General features: G+C 43.7%; 1 protein-coding gene across 4 annotated transcripts in view; it reads left to right on the plus strand.

The window, feature by feature from the left end:
• Window positions 1–18,515, plus strand: part of ANKS1B (ankyrin repeat and sterile alpha motif domain containing 1B) — a 511,172-nt gene that overhangs the window by 167,246 nt on the left and 325,411 nt on the right. For all 4 annotated transcript variants that reach the window (XM_085653883.1, XM_085653885.1, XM_085653884.1 and 1 more), the window contains one exon: window positions 7,148–7,316. In XM_085653883.1, the coding sequence (XP_085510009.1) occupies window positions 7,230–7,316 (87 nt within the window). In that variant the 5' untranslated portion in view covers window positions 7,148–7,229. The remainder of the gene's footprint in view (window positions 1–7,147; window positions 7,317–18,515) is intronic.

Raw genomic sequence — 18,515 nt, forward strand, 5'->3', positions numbered from 1 at the left:
TCAAGGGTGCAAATGAGGGTGGGATGGTCGACTGTGTGGAAGGCAGTTGAGAGGCCAAGTAAAATCAGGAGGCAGGCATCATCTTTATCTGTGGTCAAGAGGGCATCGTCTACGATGTGCAATGTGGCAGTCTCTTTGCAGCAGTATGATCTGAAGCCAGACTGGAAGTCTTACAGGAGATGGTTAGCATTGATGTGATCTTGAAATTGAAGATAGATTGCTTTTTCGGTGATCTTAATGCTGAATGATAGGTGAGTCGTGGGTGATTAGTCATTTAAAAGTTGGCGAGGTCATCAGGATCTAGTGTTGGTTTCTTTAGGGATGGGAGAATCTGGCCAATCTTGAGAGCCTCTGGGATGATGCCTTGAGTGAGGGAGGCATTGACAGTGGCAAGTAGGGGTAAGAGAGCATCGCCAGAGAAAGCTTTGATGGAGGACAATGGCAAGACATCATCTTCATAAGAAGTGGCTTTGAGGGACTTGAGTATGTCAACCAGATTTGGGTGAGATAAAGATTTAAAGGCTGACCACTGCAGGATTCTACAGGAAGGGTGGATGTGAAAGTGTGCTGTTGGATCTTCTGTATTTAAGCTTTGTTAAAACAAAAAAAAGGTTTTCTGAGCGGATGCATGAAACATGGAGACCGTTCACAAACATTCTGGGGCATATTTACAAAGAAATAACGTAGTGTGGTGCTGCAAGCAGTTTAGCAGCACCGCGCTGTGTCATTTAAAAAACGCAGGGATGAACCATATTTACAAGGATACAGCGCATCCTTATGTTTTTCCTTGCCCAGGCACTAAAAAGTCTGCCATGCGCCAACGTAGACAGCCGCGGTTCATGGCGCAAGGGTGCCTGTGTTGTAGGGATGATTATTTATGTGCAGGGAGGGGCACCTTTCCACACATAAACAACCATTAATGGCCATGTGGTCCTTCCATGTCTGCTGCAGAATGCAGCACACATAGAAAGAGCAAAATACGAGAAATAAAAGTATTTCTCCTCATTGCACCACTCTAAACCCTCCTATTGAATGGCGTTAGTTTTTTACGCTGCCTCAGATTTACAGATCCTTATTAATATGGGCAGTGACAAAATGCAATGGATGTTGTGTGGAAACGCAGACAGCAACACCTGTTACATGCCCCTTTGATGCAAATGCCTGAATCAAAGGTTACGATATTTACAGGGCGGCGTTAAGCCACGCAAAGTGGCTTAGTGCCGCTTTGTAAATACAGAGCTGGCCATTGCGCCACCGGAGAGTCGGAAAGAGTGATGCTCTGGTGGTGCAATGCCCTTGTAACTATGCCCCTAGGTGCCTTCAGAGGAGCCGCTGTGGAAGCCACTGAGCTTCCTCCAGTCTGGTAGCTCTCTAAATAAGGCGGACAGGAATGGAGGTTAGTACTGCACCTTACCTGGCGGGTAGTGGGCTGCATGGCCAACTCTAAATCATGCCCTTAGTCCCTGTTACTATCACCTGCTAGCAATGTTAGGCAATAGAATGTGTATGCACTCCTCTTCCTGTTTCTGTCTCTTAAGCAACGGTGCTATTCTGGGAGCGCTGCAAACAATGCGGGACAATTCTCTGTATGTGCGATTAGTCATTTAAAAGTTGCCTATTGTTAAAAGTTTAATTGTATACATTTAATAAAACGTTGTTCTTCAGATGTCCTCTTTCTGTAATTGCAGACATGTTTTAAATAATTCTGGAATGTTACTGCTGTTTGCTCGTGTCAGAAAGTCTTCGACCATGTATGTTCCTTGGTTTATAATGCAGGATAATAAGGAGTTTGCTGCATGTAGTGTGTTTGCACCAGGTTTCAGCACTCTTGCATATGCTTACGCCTTAGTTGGTGCTAAAATAAGTTAGTGTAATCTTGAGTGAAACAAAAAAAAATGTCTGTCATGAGTGACAAAGGAGAACCGCCCCTAGACTTCTACCTGAAAAATGACATGCAGGCGCACAATATGTTATATGTTTTAGTTTTTAGTCAAGCCCTGCTCGATATTTTTCAAATTCTCACCCTAGAGAGCTTGCAAACAACATACATAGCTTTTACTTTGGTTCCCGCTATTATTTTTTTCAAAACAGAAAGATCAAGAATGATATGTACTCCCAGGCAAACAAAAGAGCATCAATTAAAACATGAACGTTTTATATAGGTATTAAGGTGCCACTTAATTATAGTTCTGCGCCCAAAAGGTCCCAATTACTCATCTAGCTGTCAGCAACCTGAAGTGCCGGTACTACAGTTTAACATTCGCATTGAAATTCAGTCCTTTGCTGTGGCAAGCAGCACTGTTCCCAGGGCGTACGGCTCCACTCAGAGGTTCTGCTAATAGGAAGGTGTATTCCATACAGCCTGCTCTCCACGTGAAGGCATCCGCCTCCAATCTTGTGCACAGTTTAGCGCTGCTAGCTTTAAATACCTCCTTCTCTTACGGTCAGTGTACAAAGGGTAAGTGCAGAGAAAGTGTGTAATGTTCTTGATTCCATTGACCTTGTACAGCCTGCACGTCTTGTCCTTGGATTCAGAATTATCTCATTGCCAGGTGCGAGCAGGCAGGAAGACCTCATTAATGCAGCATCGAGTTATCATAGCCCTCAGCTTTGGAAATGTCATCTCATTTAGATAGGTCTTGGAGTGATTTTAAGAGTGCCATGCTTGTTCAATGAAGGGTAGGTTCCCAGTCTTTAGTTAGGCTATGAATACTGAGAAGAGACTCACCAATACCCAACAGTTTTAAGCTCTCTAATGAATGGTGGTACCATATAGATGTTATTTTAACAGGCTATATATAGGTAGGCTTCTACAGGGGCTTCTGCTAAAAATGTGGTCCTGGTAATGACGAATCCCATTATTAAATTGACTCTAATCTGCAACAGATTGTTGTTATCCAAGCTTCATACAACTCCTCACTCCTAGAGGCTGTAAGAGAATCGTTCATCTTCCCACCTCCCACATTGAGGGACTGTGTTGGGACAGGGTCACTGACACGTCATGGAACCCTTCATAAGTGATAGGCTGCAAAAGTGTCCAGTCCGTCCAGAAAGGAAGGGACAAGCAAGATGGCAGAGGTCAAGAACTGATCACTGCACGGCCAACACTAAAGCTGCATTTGTTCTTTGTATGTCACAATTTATTTTTAATATATGGTCCTGGGGCCAAGGATGCTGAGTGACATGGGTCAGTTTCCTGCAGCAAGAAATATACCATGGTGCTGGTCATTCAAGATAAATATTAAGACATTATGTAGAGTCAATGGTATTAAGGCATGTTTAGCTAACGTAAGTTTGTGTTTGATGTAAAAAGGGCCTAGATTTTTAACAAATTAAAAAAATTATAATAATGATGACAATTCTAAAATACTAGGCACCAATTCCAAAACAATTGTTTACCGAAATTTGTTGGACTAGAGTGCATTTGCTCTCACATTAGTTTTTTATTTAAGTACTAGTTTTGAACGTATCCTTTTTCTAAAAGCATGGTGAAAAATGTATTTGATTGGTGGTACTTTCATATAGCAATAAACTTAGTCAAAATGGACATAGACTCAAAAAACAGTGTTTGTTTAGTAGTGCATTCAACCCATTTGAAATTACGCGAGCTTCACCAAATGAGGTGAATGTACTGAGCTCGCTACTCTCCCTAGAGGCCACCACAGTAACGATTTTTATTGCACGTCGTGTGTAAAAGAGCTTCCGCAAACAACCCTTCTCTTCTACTTTTGGAACTCTACAATTTTATCGAATTTGACCTTTTCATCCATTTCCCTGGACAGGAGCAGCCCTTGCTTCAGGTAAACTTAACTGTGATTTTTCTCTGGATTTATTTTGTTATTCCTGGCCCAGGGATTTTGCCACTTCAAAATCCTTTCTTCTTGTAGACAGCAATTTATGCTCACGTTCCTCATGTGCAGTGCATATGTTGCTTGTACCCTAAGCACAACATATCTTATTGCAAGATTTGTAAAGATTTCCCTCAAAAGCCTAAAAGACGGGGAAAGAAGCCTAGCCCTGTTTCTTTCCTGAGAAAAAGAAAACATCGTACCCAAACAGAATGCCCCTTCATCGGGGAATGAATATGCGCTTCTATAAGTACCTCCTCAAAGGTGGAACAGAAAAGGAAACATTTACAGCTTCCTGAAATGGAGTTGTGTAATGAAGTGCCAGTCATGCCTCCAGAAAGGAAAGAATTCCAATTTCCTACAGCAATTCGTGGAAAAAAACATTAGACCATTTAGTGCCAAAAATGGCACACAAATCTGGCTCCTTAGAGACCTTGTGAGCATTGCGGGCTAGATTATTGATGAAAAGAAGTCTCTTGAATACTGTATCATGGACAGCCAAATCACCTTCAACAATCCCATGTGTAAACACTGCACTCCATAGTCGACGGCCCTATCGACGACCATCCAGTCAATGCCAAAGAAGCTCCCGTTGACAGTTACTCAGTTGATGCTGAGGAGGATCCCGTCTGCAAACGCCTCTTCAGCAGCAACACTGTCATCAGTGCCAAAGACCCAGCCGGTGACTAAGACCTTGTCGATGACACCGTCAGCTAAGCTGTTGACGACTCCTGCATACATCATTGAAATAATGTTTTTAAACCATTGATGAACATGCTGCATAATATTAATACCCCGCCATTACAGCAAATGTGGCTTTCAAACTCGTGGTACAAACATCACCGCCAGAAGTGTCTACGCACGTACTGGTGCAAATTCTGGACTACGAATTGGAGGCTGACAACAGTGAATAGGACAGCCATGGAGACTGTATGCAGTCCTTTGCAACTGGGTATCCTGCATACCCAGTTGCACTATAAGGGCGAACAACCTGCAGGAGAAAAGTATGCTCTCCATCACTTAGATGAAGACTGAAGGGATATATGAACCTCACAGCAACCATGAGGGGCCACCGCTGCTTTTGTATGGTCCCACACAGGAACTACGATCACATCTATGGATACATCTGCTGATAACGCAATCCACCTATTATGCAAGTGCCTCTGAATTTCCTAGACATATTACAGCAAATAATGGAGGCTGTTGAAAAACAGGTTATCAACTACAAGATTATAAACTACCCCCACCTCAAGCACCTCAACAGCCACTATTGCTGTTTCCTCAAATTCAACCTGTGCCGTCACATCAATGCAACAATTACCCCCTCCTGAACATCTCTACCTGTTTGCCCTGCACTCAGGGGCATGCAGAAATATGGCAGTGAAGGGGAAGACTGTATGAGGCATGAAAGCCAGGGAGAACCATGTTCTCCCATTCGGATAACTCCACTATGGCTTTGTCAGTTCTGTTGCACCAAACTTCCTAAACTGCTCGGATGTTCTCCAGTTGTGCTGAAGGTACATCCCACTCTCCGTAACAGCCATAAAGGTCAGGTACTTCATCAGAACATTAGGTGACTGAGTCTCCCGTTCTTGACCACCTAGAGTTTGGTAGGTTAGACCTTCTGCAGGATTGCAGGGCCATACTATAACTGGCACCTGCACCATACCTAGCGTAGTGTGCTTTGGTGAAGGCCTACATCTTAATTCAAAGCATCCACATCAAATTCTGTTATCTCCTACATTTGACCGAGAAAAGCCTGAAAAACAGCTACAACAGGGTCAATTTGACTGCAGTAATCCGATTCAGAAGGACCTTGGATTCTTTACCCATATTTTTAGAAAGGATTGTTAAGCATTTCATGGAAAGACTGTTCGAAGCCTTACTTATATTTTGATTTAACCCCCCCTCTGGCTCCCCAATTCGTTGTTGCTGACCATGTACTGAGCCAACAGATTCACTCCCTTATGAGACTCTATATAAATCATAGCTAAATGATGTCTACTAGAAAACAGCACACCTCTTGCCCCCGACATCAGCCAGGAGAGCGGAGGAGCTACAGTCGTTCACAGTCAAGGAGCTGGAGCTGCACTTTCTGTCAATAACAAAATAACAAAGTCAAAATGCAAAGTGACCCCAAATTCATGCTGAAGGTTCCTTCGGACTTCCACCTGAATGAGCCCTTTGTTCTTTCTACCCAAAGCCTTCTACATCAGTGGAAACAAAATTATTGACTGAATGTTCACACATATTTAAAATTGTAGATAAACAAGACTAAGGATTGGGGCTTCAGAGCAAGTCTTTGTTGCATTCGAATGCCCACGCTTGAACTGTCCTTTATGATCCCAAGTCAGCACTCGTCGGGTTATCAGCCCGCGTATTCTTCTATTACAACAAAGCAAAGCACCCTCTATGGTTTAAATTGACTGCTGTTTCCACCAGAAATATGACAGTAGCAGAACAGGGCATTTGCTGTGCAACTATGCGGAAGAACAGGCACAAGTCCACTAAACTCTACTGTCTAGAATGGAATGATGCAGCAGGCTCGGTATGTTAAGCAGTTCTGGAGAATCTTTTTAAGGAAATACGTGGTAAACAAGTTCACCTTTATTTATTTGACTGCTTGCTATTCTGATTAAAGCATGTGCATTGCCAAAAGATCCAGGGATGGAGAATAAATTAGTTACTCAAATCCAGTTCCTGTATCAGTCAAATATATATTCACATGCAACCCCCACCCCCCCCCCCCCCCCCCCCCCATATGATTATAGCCTTTAGACTTGTGCTGTGAAATCTGAGCAATGATGGCATCGAGCAGGACGGAAGCAAATGTGCTACTAAACGTACACTGGTGTTGGGTCTGTGGCCATTTTAATACTGTTTATTACTATTTTAATGCACCAAGGATTCCCAGCTTGACAATAGGAAACAATTGAAGAATGTGAATTTATGAAAGATGGCAATGATGGAGTACTGAAATTACAAGTAAGTAACACGTTTCATACATGTGTGTTGGAAAAGCAGGTTACAAATAAAGTTACCTATGTTGGTAAAACAGACACTCTGATATAATCTCAATGGATGCTGAAAGAATTGCAGTTGGTCTCCAGCACAAAACCATCAAATAATATCCAACATTGGTACACCAAACTCTAAACCAGAGGTAACTATAGTTTGGAAAAAGAGATATAAATGAGGGTTAATTTTTTTAAACATAAGGCTTTGCCCTTGGTTTGTTTAAATGATGCTCTATGCTGTATACCAATGCAATTCTCTGTTTTTGTTTATTTTTTAATTAGGAAACAAGTGAAATCCTAATCTTCCATACCTGTCGGCATCACGAAGTCTAACACTGGTGGCTCGCTGAACTTTTACTATACTATGATGCAAGGCGATGCAAGGAGAAGAAGAAATGAAAATTACTTTGATGATATACCGCGATCTAAACTGGAAAGACAAATGGCACAAGTAAGCTGATGCTCTATCACATTAAATATGGATTTGTTATCTACATGTAAATTGTTTGTAGTTTTATTTTATTGGACTTTATTTGGTTATAACATATGTCTGCGTGTCTTCAAGTCATTGATGTACCCCATTAGTAACCTGTTTATCTCCCCCTTCAGTCCCTTCTCTCTGCTATGTTTCTGGGCTCAGGGTGCAGTTGGGTTTTTTCTTTCAGAATTACTATTGGAATTTTATCTCTTGACGCAGAAAGAATAGCTCATCTGCCTGCCAGCTTCCTCCTTCTCCCATTCTAAATGTATGCAGGCTGCTAAAATGTACAAAGATTGTTGCAGCGTACATGCTGTTGTAAGCGCCTCTTGTGCTTTTGCTCCATTCTCTATCAACTAGTGTAGCCATTATGGTTTGTTTATATGTCGAACTTTAAAGATCAGACTTCCTTTCACTGACTGGACAACTGTGCATGTTGTCCCACTTTCAAGTTGCGGGATTTTGTTGCAGGGAAGCAATGAGTTGAGTAGAGACTTCTTTTACTGCTCTGTTGGTAATGCTACAAGGTGTGCTGCAGAGGTGCTATCATCTTCTATCACTGGGCCCAGCCTGAAGGTATTTTAAATTCCTAATGCTGCCTTTAAAAGAAAAAACTAGTTCTCATCACTTTCAAGTGCAAAGTGCTGATATTTGCCTGTATCAGCCAAACTTGTAACATACGACTGAACATATTGTGCTGATATCTTTTATCTGCTGTAACACCCATGTAACCCAGCATCTGCATAGGTGTAATCATGGGATTTTGCTAGATTGTCACCTCACTTCTCCCAAGCCAAATGTCGACAAGTTGCCAAAAACTTGTCTTCTTATATGAAGACCTGTTTTTTGTATCCAGCAAGTAAGTAGAGTTAGCCTCTTTCAACAATTTCGTAATCCTTTGGGGATTAGAGAGTACCCATCTCTTATATATCTTTTTTTTAAAAAACATTTATTTATGATTTTGTCATATATAAGAACAGTACAGCGTATCAAACATGTAGTAAGCTCCACTTGTCATACAATGGTCTTTCGTATACATCGTCACAAAGGCAAGACATTGAATAAGTGCATTTTGTATAGCATACATTCATTCCTAGACTGATAAATAGAAACGGTGCATCCATAACATATTTGGGGTTCTTGAGGCACATAACTACCATTATACGACAGTACCACAGGCAAACCCCCCCAAAGGGTACAGTCCATCCCCTTCCAGGCACAAGTAACATTTACCGTATTCCGGCGTGAGGACATCAATGAACCTAAGATAGAATCATCACAATGCAATCACTCAGGTTCATGGGAACCGGAATCTGCCTCCCCAGAGTGCTGTGAAAGGAGATACCTTTGTAATGTGCCCCATATATCCTTTGGCTTGGATGCCCTTGGGAGTGTCTCAGCATATACAGTCATTTGCTCCTGACAGTACATCAAATCCGTTAACCACACCTTAAATTTCGGGGCCCGGCCCCTTCCCCATCTACAAGCTACCGTTCGTTTGGCCAGTAGCAATGAAATGGCAAGGAATTTCCGGTATGTTTTGGGAGCCTGTGCTACATACCCCAGGAGCGCTACCAGGGGGTACCTCATCAGTGTGCTGCCTATCATTGTCTCGAGTGCTTCAAAGACTTGCTCCCAAAACTCCTGCACCCCAGGACATTCCCACGCCAGATGTAAGAAACACGCCCCAGGCCTCCCGCACCTCTCGCACCTATCGTTATCCGCTAGCTTAAACCTGTATTTTTTGACAGGCGTGTAGTAAAGTCGTTGCAAAAATTTATAATGGATAACTCGCAGCCGGCAACTGGCAGAGATTTGTCCAGTTTGGATGCAGCAGTACCGCCATTGTTCATCTGTTATATCTTGTCTCAATTCTTCCCCCCACTGTGTACGGGCCGAGCTAATAACTTCCACTTGTTGTGTGCCTATGCACCGGTATAGACCCGACACCAGGTGTTTCCCATCCTTGGATCCCAGCAATTGGTGTAATGGGGTGAGACTTGATGGCTCCCTTGGAAAGTCCGGGATCACCGACCTCATCCCCTGTCGCAGGCGCACGTATAAGAACACTTCTAGAGGCGTGGGCTGTAGCCCCTGGAAAAAATGTTCTACGGGATGGAATATTTCTTCATGAACGAGGTCTCCCCATGTGCTAATATTAGTACGCTTACAGAGATTGAGAAATCCTTTTTCTTGCATTAGAGATATACTGGGGTGATAAGACAGTGGGAGCCTAGAGGAGTACAGAAAAGGCAATGCGACAAGCTCCGTTATCCGATGCCACGCATCGACTGTGCCAGTAATCGTGGTGGGTGGTGTCGACCTGGTACGAGTAGGGCCATATATCATGCCATTCAACGGTATAGGGTCTGCGAGCCAGTCTTCCACTGCCACTTGCGGCATATATCTAGGGGGATATATCCAATTATATGCATAATGCGCCTGGGCGCTCAGGAAATACACCTCGAAATCTGGAACGTCGAATCCCCCTTGATTGTACGGTTTCGTAAGTGTAGACCATTTAAGTCGCAACTGCTTGCCTCCCCAGAACAACCTGAGCATTTCCGTACGTAAAGTTGCAAAAAAATAAGCCCCAGGGTGATAAGGTATATTCAGGAACAAGTAGAGGAATTGCTGCAATACGATCATTTTTATAAGGGATGCTCAACCCGCTAGCGAAAGAGGTAGGGATATCCAATGGGTGACATTATTAGACAGACACGTAATGGCTGTGCCATAATTGAGTCGTATCGTGTTCTCTCCGTCTCTAGCCACCTGTGTACCAGGATATCGAATATCCGTGTCACACCACTCCAATAGAAAGTCGAACTGAAACTGAGGGACCGCCGGAGTGAGAGGGAAGACTTGGAATTTGCCCCAATTAATTGTGATGCCTGATAACCTGCCAAACACTATGAATTCCCGTAATAAGGGATTCATGTTCTGCTGGGGGTCCCTAATGTATAACGTCACGTCATCCGCATACAGCGAAATCAGGAGCTGACGCAGACAACAGCGGAAAGCCTTGTCTTGGTGGAATTGATGAAGCCTGGAGGCCAGTGGCACAATCACTATGGCGGATAGGAGTACGGACAGTGAGAATCCCTGCCGGGTACCCCTAGAGATGGTAAACGACGGGGAGGAATGACCATTGATCAATATCTTGGCAGTGGGTTGATGATACAGTAATCTGATCCAAGATATATAAGGGAGCGGGAAGCCCATGCGTTGCAGCACTCCAAACAGGTAGTCCCACTCCACAGAATCGAACGCTTTGGTGGCATCCAGGAATACTGCAGCTAGTGGGAACTCGGGTGCCACTGTCTGAATCAACGAGAATAGAGTGCGTAGGTTATGAGTAGTAGCTCTACCCGGCACAAAACCTGATTGATCAGGGAGTATGAGTTTGTCCATCAGGAGAGTCAGACGATTGGCTAGCACTTTAGCCAGGATCTTGGTGTCGCAATTCATCAAGGACAGCGGCCGGTAGCACGATCTAGAGGGTTTTCCTGGCTTCAAAAGAGATGTGACCAGCGCTTCCCTCGTTTGAGTCCCCTGATGCGTGATCCGAAGGCGGGCAGGGTAAAGTAGAGCATAGTCAATTTGGGCCTTTCTCATCTTTTGTTTGACTGCAAGGAATTTGCGGCGTTCTTCCTGGACCTGTAGCGTGAAATCCAGGAACATTGTGAAGGACACCCCATCATAATGGAGCTATTTTTTCTCCCTGGCCACACGCAGTGCCACATCCCTATCTCTGTAATTCAATAGGCGTGCAATAATAGGCCTGGGGGCGCTGCCAGGGGGAGGTTGCGGCCCAAGTGAGCGATGAGCCCTTTCCACAATGAAATGAGGAGACATTAATTCAGTACCCACCACCGCTACCAACAGCTTTTCAATGTACTCCTCCATTTTGCCGGTATTAGTACTCTCCGGAATACCTAATACGTGAATATTGTTCCTCCTACTTCTCGCCTCTATGTCCTCATTTTTGGCCGCTATGACCTTTAAGAGCTTTTCTAGTTGTGCCGTTGCACCCTGCACCTGACTTGTGGCATCCTCAACCTCCAGATTCGGTGTTCGGTCTCTGTTATGCGCGTCTCATGACCCTCAAGTTTCCGCGCTATGGCATCCATTCGTGATGTCATTGTGTCCATCTTGTCCTCAATTGTCGCGAAGCCCTGCCGCACCTCCGAGAGGATCGACGTCACATCATCTCTTGGTGTTACTTGTGATCCCAATTGTGACCTTCATCTTCAGCATCAGTCTCCACCTGTTGTTGCCACAAGGATTTTTTAGCCTCGAAAGTGAGCCGCGACTTCCGTGCATTCACCTTCCTCATCGTAGCGCTTGCGTCCACAGTAGTAAATATGTTACAACCTGGTGTGATGGCGCTAAGTGCTTGCCAAACCGATTGGAAATTCTGGGCCCGATCTCCCCCAAGTGTGAGAGGCAGAACTGCTCCCTGGGCCCTCGCCACCATGCAAAGTGCGGGTAACGTAGAATCCGCGACAAGATGCAGCACCCTGCTTGCAATATCGTTCTTAGTAGCCGCCTTTGTGATGCTGGGGCAGGCGGCGTAGACAAAGCACTGTTCTGAACCTCACCTCAGTGATCATGCATCCCTCTGTGGCCCCCTTTCCGCTGTCCGCCCTGCAAGGGAGTCAGCGCTGTGGCAATTCCCCTTATAGCTGTGATGAAGCGGGGCAATCAAGAATTTTGGGCAGACAAGAGCCTCTTAGGACAGTACTATGCCAGTCGCGCTGCACTGGGGTTGATGAGCAATGGAAGTCGTGTAGACCTTCAGATAACGTTAAGGAAGAGTTTGCCAAGTTGTATCCCACCGTCACTTGCCTGCTTGTTGAGTCACCGCATCCCCAGGCGCCAATGCCCGCCGATCCGTTCCTCACCAGGTCAGGCAGTCAGCAGTCCTCGCCCGCTGCCATTACACCGCCCGGCCCTGCGCGCCTCATGAATGAGTCGAGGGCCGCATCATCGCACAAGCCCAACAACAGCATCAGAATAGCCCCTTGCACGTTTCAGCCAAAGCCACAGGGCAACAATAATCACCTCCAGGCACAGTTCAAGAGCCGCGGCATGAGAGCAGACACCCATTCATCGCTTGACAGGAGCCTGCCAGGCAGCGCCACCCCACCACTCGCCTGCCTTTCAGAGTTGCAGCAGCTCCGGGTGCCAGTACGCTCCAGTCCCGTCCAGCCGCAGTGTTAGTCGATAATCACCCGGCCCGCCAATGCCTCCACCTTCAGCCAGCAGCTATTTCAGAACGTCTCTCACCATTGGGGCCCCTCAGTGCCCCTCGCCCGTTGTCACCACACTGCAGAGGCCTGCATACCTCGTGGGTGCCGTGGTGATCGCGTAGTCGCCGCAGCCCATCAGCAGTTTCCGGGGCACCTTCAGCACGGTCCGGCCACAGCCTCGCAACAGCGTTGGATGCCTCAAATCTCCTCGGTTAGCCGCGAGACTTGCACCGAGTGTTCCGCGCTTACCAAGTTACACAATCTCGTAGTGCACAGGCAAATCCCTTTCATAGAACTAGGATAAATAACGGATTTTAGTGTCGAACTGCGGGAGCCTCACACAATAGCGGCCATTCCGCTCGTGTGCCACCTAGCACCCCCCATCTCTTACATATCTTGTATCTTGCTAGCAGCATTAAATATTATAGCAGTGTCATCTTTCGTATAACAGCATACACATCTTTCAATTCAATTGTGTCAATTCCAAAAAGTAGCACAATCTATCTTAGCTATATGGACCATCCACTGCAGGAGTGTCACATTTCTTACAGAGGACCAATTGATGCGTCTCCAATTGAGACAGTTTTTGCGTAGTCCAATAGATCCTCTGCAAAGTATAAAAGCATTCGGTGTTTATGATCTAGTTTTATTCAAAATGTTTTCTGGGCAATTTCTAGTTCTTTTGTTAACACCAGTCATTCCTGAACGAGTTATTGTTGCTGTACTTTGGTCTCTAAATTCCTAATCTTCTTTACCAACCGATATTCCTCCTCTCAGTTTCTTTCACATTAATTATTCACTATTTCATGATTACTTCATTTAAGAACAAGCATGCGTCACAAATATTACTTAGCGCATTACCGTTTAAAATATGCCTGGAAAAACACATTAGAGTTGTCTTTTAATTCCTGTATAAAGTAATGCATCTGACATAGGCTTTCAATCCATAGTCCATTTATGACGGATACTGGGCTGGAAGTAAGAGTTCCATCCAGATTGCAGATCAATCTAGAACATATGCTAGTACATGCTTAATTTCCTGCATGCTGTGTTTGTGTCAATTCTAAAATCAGATAATCAGTCCTAAAGAAGAGATACTTTTTTTTTTACTGTGGAAGTTATAACTTTTTTGCTTCCCTACCTGCATTCACCAAATATCACCGACTCATAAATTATGTTCTTTAAGCACTTTCAAACTTTGGGGGATTCATGATGGAACATTTGTGGAAATTTCCATTTCACTATAATGTAATGTATCAAAATTGTTACCAATAATAATAAATGTGTATTCCACCAAATTGGAAAAGCAGCATTTCAAGGAATCTGGGTCATCTATGTTCGGGTCATAATATCCTGCACAGATCAGGATCATGTGATGAATTTTAGCCTTAGCAATGATCCATCTACCCATGTTATCTATATCAGTTTTGAGTAGGTCTATATATTATTCCATATTAGAGTAGCAACTTCTTTTGAGTAACATTGGTTGTCAGAGTGTACCACCTGCTGAACTCATCTTTCTTTCTTAAATAGGGCCTTACATTGCATGCTCATCAAATGAGTATTTTGTATTAATTGCCGAGTCCAAACATTGTTTCTGAAAAGACCTAAAAACATGTCTTTTTCACCAAATTAAACATGATAGTCTACTTTTGTTGTCAGTCACTGATTTGAGCGCATGGACGCTTCTTCCAAAGCAGCCCAGCACTTTACAAATGCTATTGATTGATTGCTTGATTGATTGATTAATAACAGGTGTGCCTCACAGTGTGGCAGATATTCACATGAATTTGTTGTTTTCGTTTTAACTGCAATCCTTTCCCATTCTTGGTCAAAAGTTAATCGTCGAAGTGGCTATCTAAGTAATTTATTCTTTGAACTTTGTTTAGCTGGTCTTATATTAGACGATTGAGGGCTATTCTTCTTTTTCAGCGTTAATTTCTTTTCTCTAGGATGAACTTTCTTAAAAGTCACAGATTGGATTGTGGTGTCTTACTGTCCCTAACCGCAATGGACATTTGTTGCTTTCCTCACTAATAACATCTGACAGGGTGGATTAGAGCATATATTTTTCAACTATTTTATCACTAACTATTCCCTCCTTTATTATCCCTTTAATGAGATATGTGGTAGGGTCACTTTTTCAAGCCAAATTCGACTTAATGGTCCTTCGGACAATGCGTTGCCTCTCCTCTGGGATATAGTCAGCATCTAGGGTGTTGGAGTTTGTCTTATTGCTCCGTATGATAACATTCATCGGCTCTTTTAATCAGTCGACAACAATACCACACATACTGCTCTATGGCAGTACAGCTGAATGCTAGGGTTATCCTTGCTGACTCGGCCTGTGTTATCCCAGAATATAGTCCTGCGCACCGCCTCCTTATCTCAGCACAGCAGGAGAGGAGCACAGGACCAGCTAAAGGGTCAGATCACAAATTAAGGTTTTAAAAGTATTTTGAGGTATCACCTTGTTAATAGTTCTAAAACAAGCGACTTGTCATCCCAGTGCAGTTTATCTAACCGTTTGGGATGAGCATAGCAGCATTCTTCAGTTTGTCTCCCCATCGCTGCATAGCAGAAGTGCATCATGTTGACGGACATGTTAGAAACCACTGGCATTCGTACCAATGTTTTCTAAGTATTCTGAGGTGCTGATTGTCTTAATATTTCAAAAAAGAGAGTTTTCATCCTCAGGGCTGTTAATCTAACATTCAGGGAGAAGTGTATCAGCATTCTTCAGTTTAGTCCCACAAACAGTAAATCCAGCTTCTGACAGGCCCATTAGTCTGCCAAAATGTTCCCCCCTTGCCTATTTTCTCAGGTATTACAGCTTCCAAATTTTGTGTCAGATGCCTTACTGGTGTATGGTAGCCTGGCATATTTCCCTAAGTACACACTGTAGGTACCACCCAAACTTCACAACCCATGCTATTGGTAATAGGTAAGTATCTAAAGAGCTCATATGGAGTTTATGTTCTTGCTTTTGGAGGTTGGAGGTTGGAGATTGGTGGCCTCTGAATTGCTTGAAATTTCAGCAACATCAGTACTTTTGCTGTCAGTTACGTAAGGGTGCCATTAAGCCTTTGGAGCATCTCATGATCTTCATTCGCCCATGAAAGACGGAGTCATTTTTAAGAGGGTTAGTTAGTTTTTTCTCTCTCCGCTCTTGGAAAGTTGACCTCAATAATTACCTCTGGTTATTTAGATCACAAAATCACAAATCATCCTTCGAGGCCAGGGTCTCTGGATTCCTCATAATAATTTGGGACTGCACCAAAGCATTCCCTAGAGTGGGGAATGTCCTGGATGTGGCTAGATAAACTCTGAAAGTCAAGAGTACAACAAGCAAGCATCATGAGCCTCAAACCTTTCTGCACTAATTCTTCTGATAGTTACTTCTAACAGCAGATTCCTCGTCATTAGATTATCCCCAGAAACTGATTAGATCTGGATGAGTTATACAGCATTGCTCCTGCACGCCTTTAAGGTCGTGCTGTGCGGCTCTGCATTGACTTCCTTCAGCCCCAGAAGTGATGATGCAACCACATTTAAGCGCCACCCCTGCACGTCAAGTATTTTCTTTTTGCGCTTTGCTCTCTCCTAAAACTACATGGTTTAAGCCTTGTAGAGACTGTAGCAAACAAATGTCTGTGACAGATCCACACAAGGTGGGCCTCTGGTGTTTGGGTTTGCCGCATGACTCCAGGTCCTGCAAGGAGTATGTACCCTTAAGAATCCAAAGGTGAACCAGGAACACAAAGCAAAGCAGTATGTCACAGAACGCCAATAGAAATCTAGAAAGTCTCGCTTTAAGTCAGGGAGCTTACCACTTTTCACTCTCGAGGCTATTCCCTCGACAGGTCCTCGTCAAAGTCCAAATCTTCTTTTAAGTTTAAGTTGAAGCTGAAGCACAAGTAGGCCAAGTTGGATTTGTGCCACTCCTGCCACTCTTAGCCTGAAAAGTTGCAATGACATTACTGTGCTTCACAGTCGTTCTACCCGCAGAGGATCCAATTCTGCAATTCATTCCGATGCACCCCACATTTCTGGGTCCATTGTGATGTCATAACAGATTAAGGCCTTTGGAGAGGCCATGTTGTGAATTTATGGTTATCCTAAACTGGGAGTGATTTAATTGTGGACTGTGGAGGCTGGAATCAATACTTGAAAAATCTACATGGAAAGAATGCCTCCCAGACAATTGATCAAATTACGATTTATGTAGGGGACTTACATGTTGTTCCTACACTTGTCCTGAGTTTGACTTGTTGTTTGTAATCTATCTCCCAGGGTATACACTCTTATGTATCACACCTGTATTACTAGCTTTCTTTAAGCATTTTATTGTGCAGTGAAATACATATCTTTTTTCTTAAATCCTAGCATTTTTTTACACCATTGTTTTAGGAAAAGCGTGCTATTCATTTGCATACATATGACATGGGACAAAACTTGGACGAAAACAAAACACAACTTACATGACAACATTTTCAAAAATACATTTGGTGACTTGATCAGGAAAAAAATTGCGTATAACAAACCAATCACAAAATCTTGATTATAGTTTAAAAACGTGGTTTACAGACAAGCAACAGACCGAGTGCAGTTGCTTGACTAGTGTCCTGTGATTTATTGTCTTTTGGGACTTTTACCACTTCAGTCCTCTTATATATAGTGCTAAATGCTACTACTAGGCCCTGTTGGAAATGGAGTCAGAGCATGATTTAATGCCTGGATGGGATCCTAGATTCAATTTGAAAACAAAGGGGAGGGGAAATAGGAATCACGGGTTTTTTATATTAAGGTCCAGCATACGTACCCAAGCAATTAAGTATAAACACAGAGTATGCAGTTCCTGACTAAAAGAAGCAAAACCAAGACAAATCCTAACTGTAACAATGAACACCAGTGAATGACAGGAGAGTGAACTCCTTGTTGGAAAAAGGCCCTCACACACCTGACAAGAAGGTGTCTTGCTTCATCATCGGGCGTGCTCCTACTCGCCCCGGCGCTGCAATGCCCGATCAGGCGCCCATGATGGGGCCTACTTATCGGAGATCTTTTTCCCGAAGCCGTTAGGCGAGGTGCAAGTGAGGGTCTTAGTGTAGGTGAATGAGTGAGTATGTGAAGTGACTTAAAATAGGGCAAGAAATCCAATCAAAACTATTTTAATGTACATGGTTCTTCCCCTAATTAAAATATGAAAAAATCGCGTATGGACACACAATGTTGTGTTTTTATACGCTAGTTTATGTGGTCAACATGTTTCATGCCTATTTTATCAAGTAGATGGCAATTCTTCAGGACCTAGATAATAATACTACCTACACACATTTTTTTGGTGGTGGACACAAAACACATAAAGTGAGAAGTGACCACCCTTACAGCACCCTAAAAAAAGTGTGAGGGTACCTCTGGTGTAACTAAAGTTAAATGTAACCCTTGTCTCTAATGATCCGGACCATGTCGGTACCGGTCGCCGCGGACACTGAATTCTAGTGCCGGTTTCCTTGGTGGAAGTATACTGTTAATCCAACCCGAGCAGCGTTACCGGTCCAAACGAGCAGTTCCTAGATTCAATCTCTCGTAATGCACAACTGATGTTGGTTCCTCTTGGCCACGTGTATATGTACGCTGACGCGTTTCGACCTTCATGTGTGGGCATGCAATGTCTTCTTCAGGGCTTATTGACTCTGTGGACACTATGTAGATGTTGGAAAAAAATAAAAAAACAATTACTATCTTTAGAGTGTCATTCTCAGGTATGGTCTTTGTGAGGATTGTATCAAAGGACATCCCGTAGTAAGGGAGCTTACCACTTTCCACTCTCGATGCTATTCCCTCGATAGGTCCTTGTCGTAGTCTAAATCTTCCAGTAAGTTTAAGTTGAAGCTGAAGCACATGAAGGCCATGT

Source organism: Triturus cristatus, chromosome 4_1, assembly GCF_964204655.1.
Source record: "Triturus cristatus chromosome 4_1, aTriCri1.1, whole genome shotgun sequence".
Taxonomy (NCBI): Eukaryota; Metazoa; Chordata; class Amphibia; order Caudata; family Salamandridae; genus Triturus; species Triturus cristatus.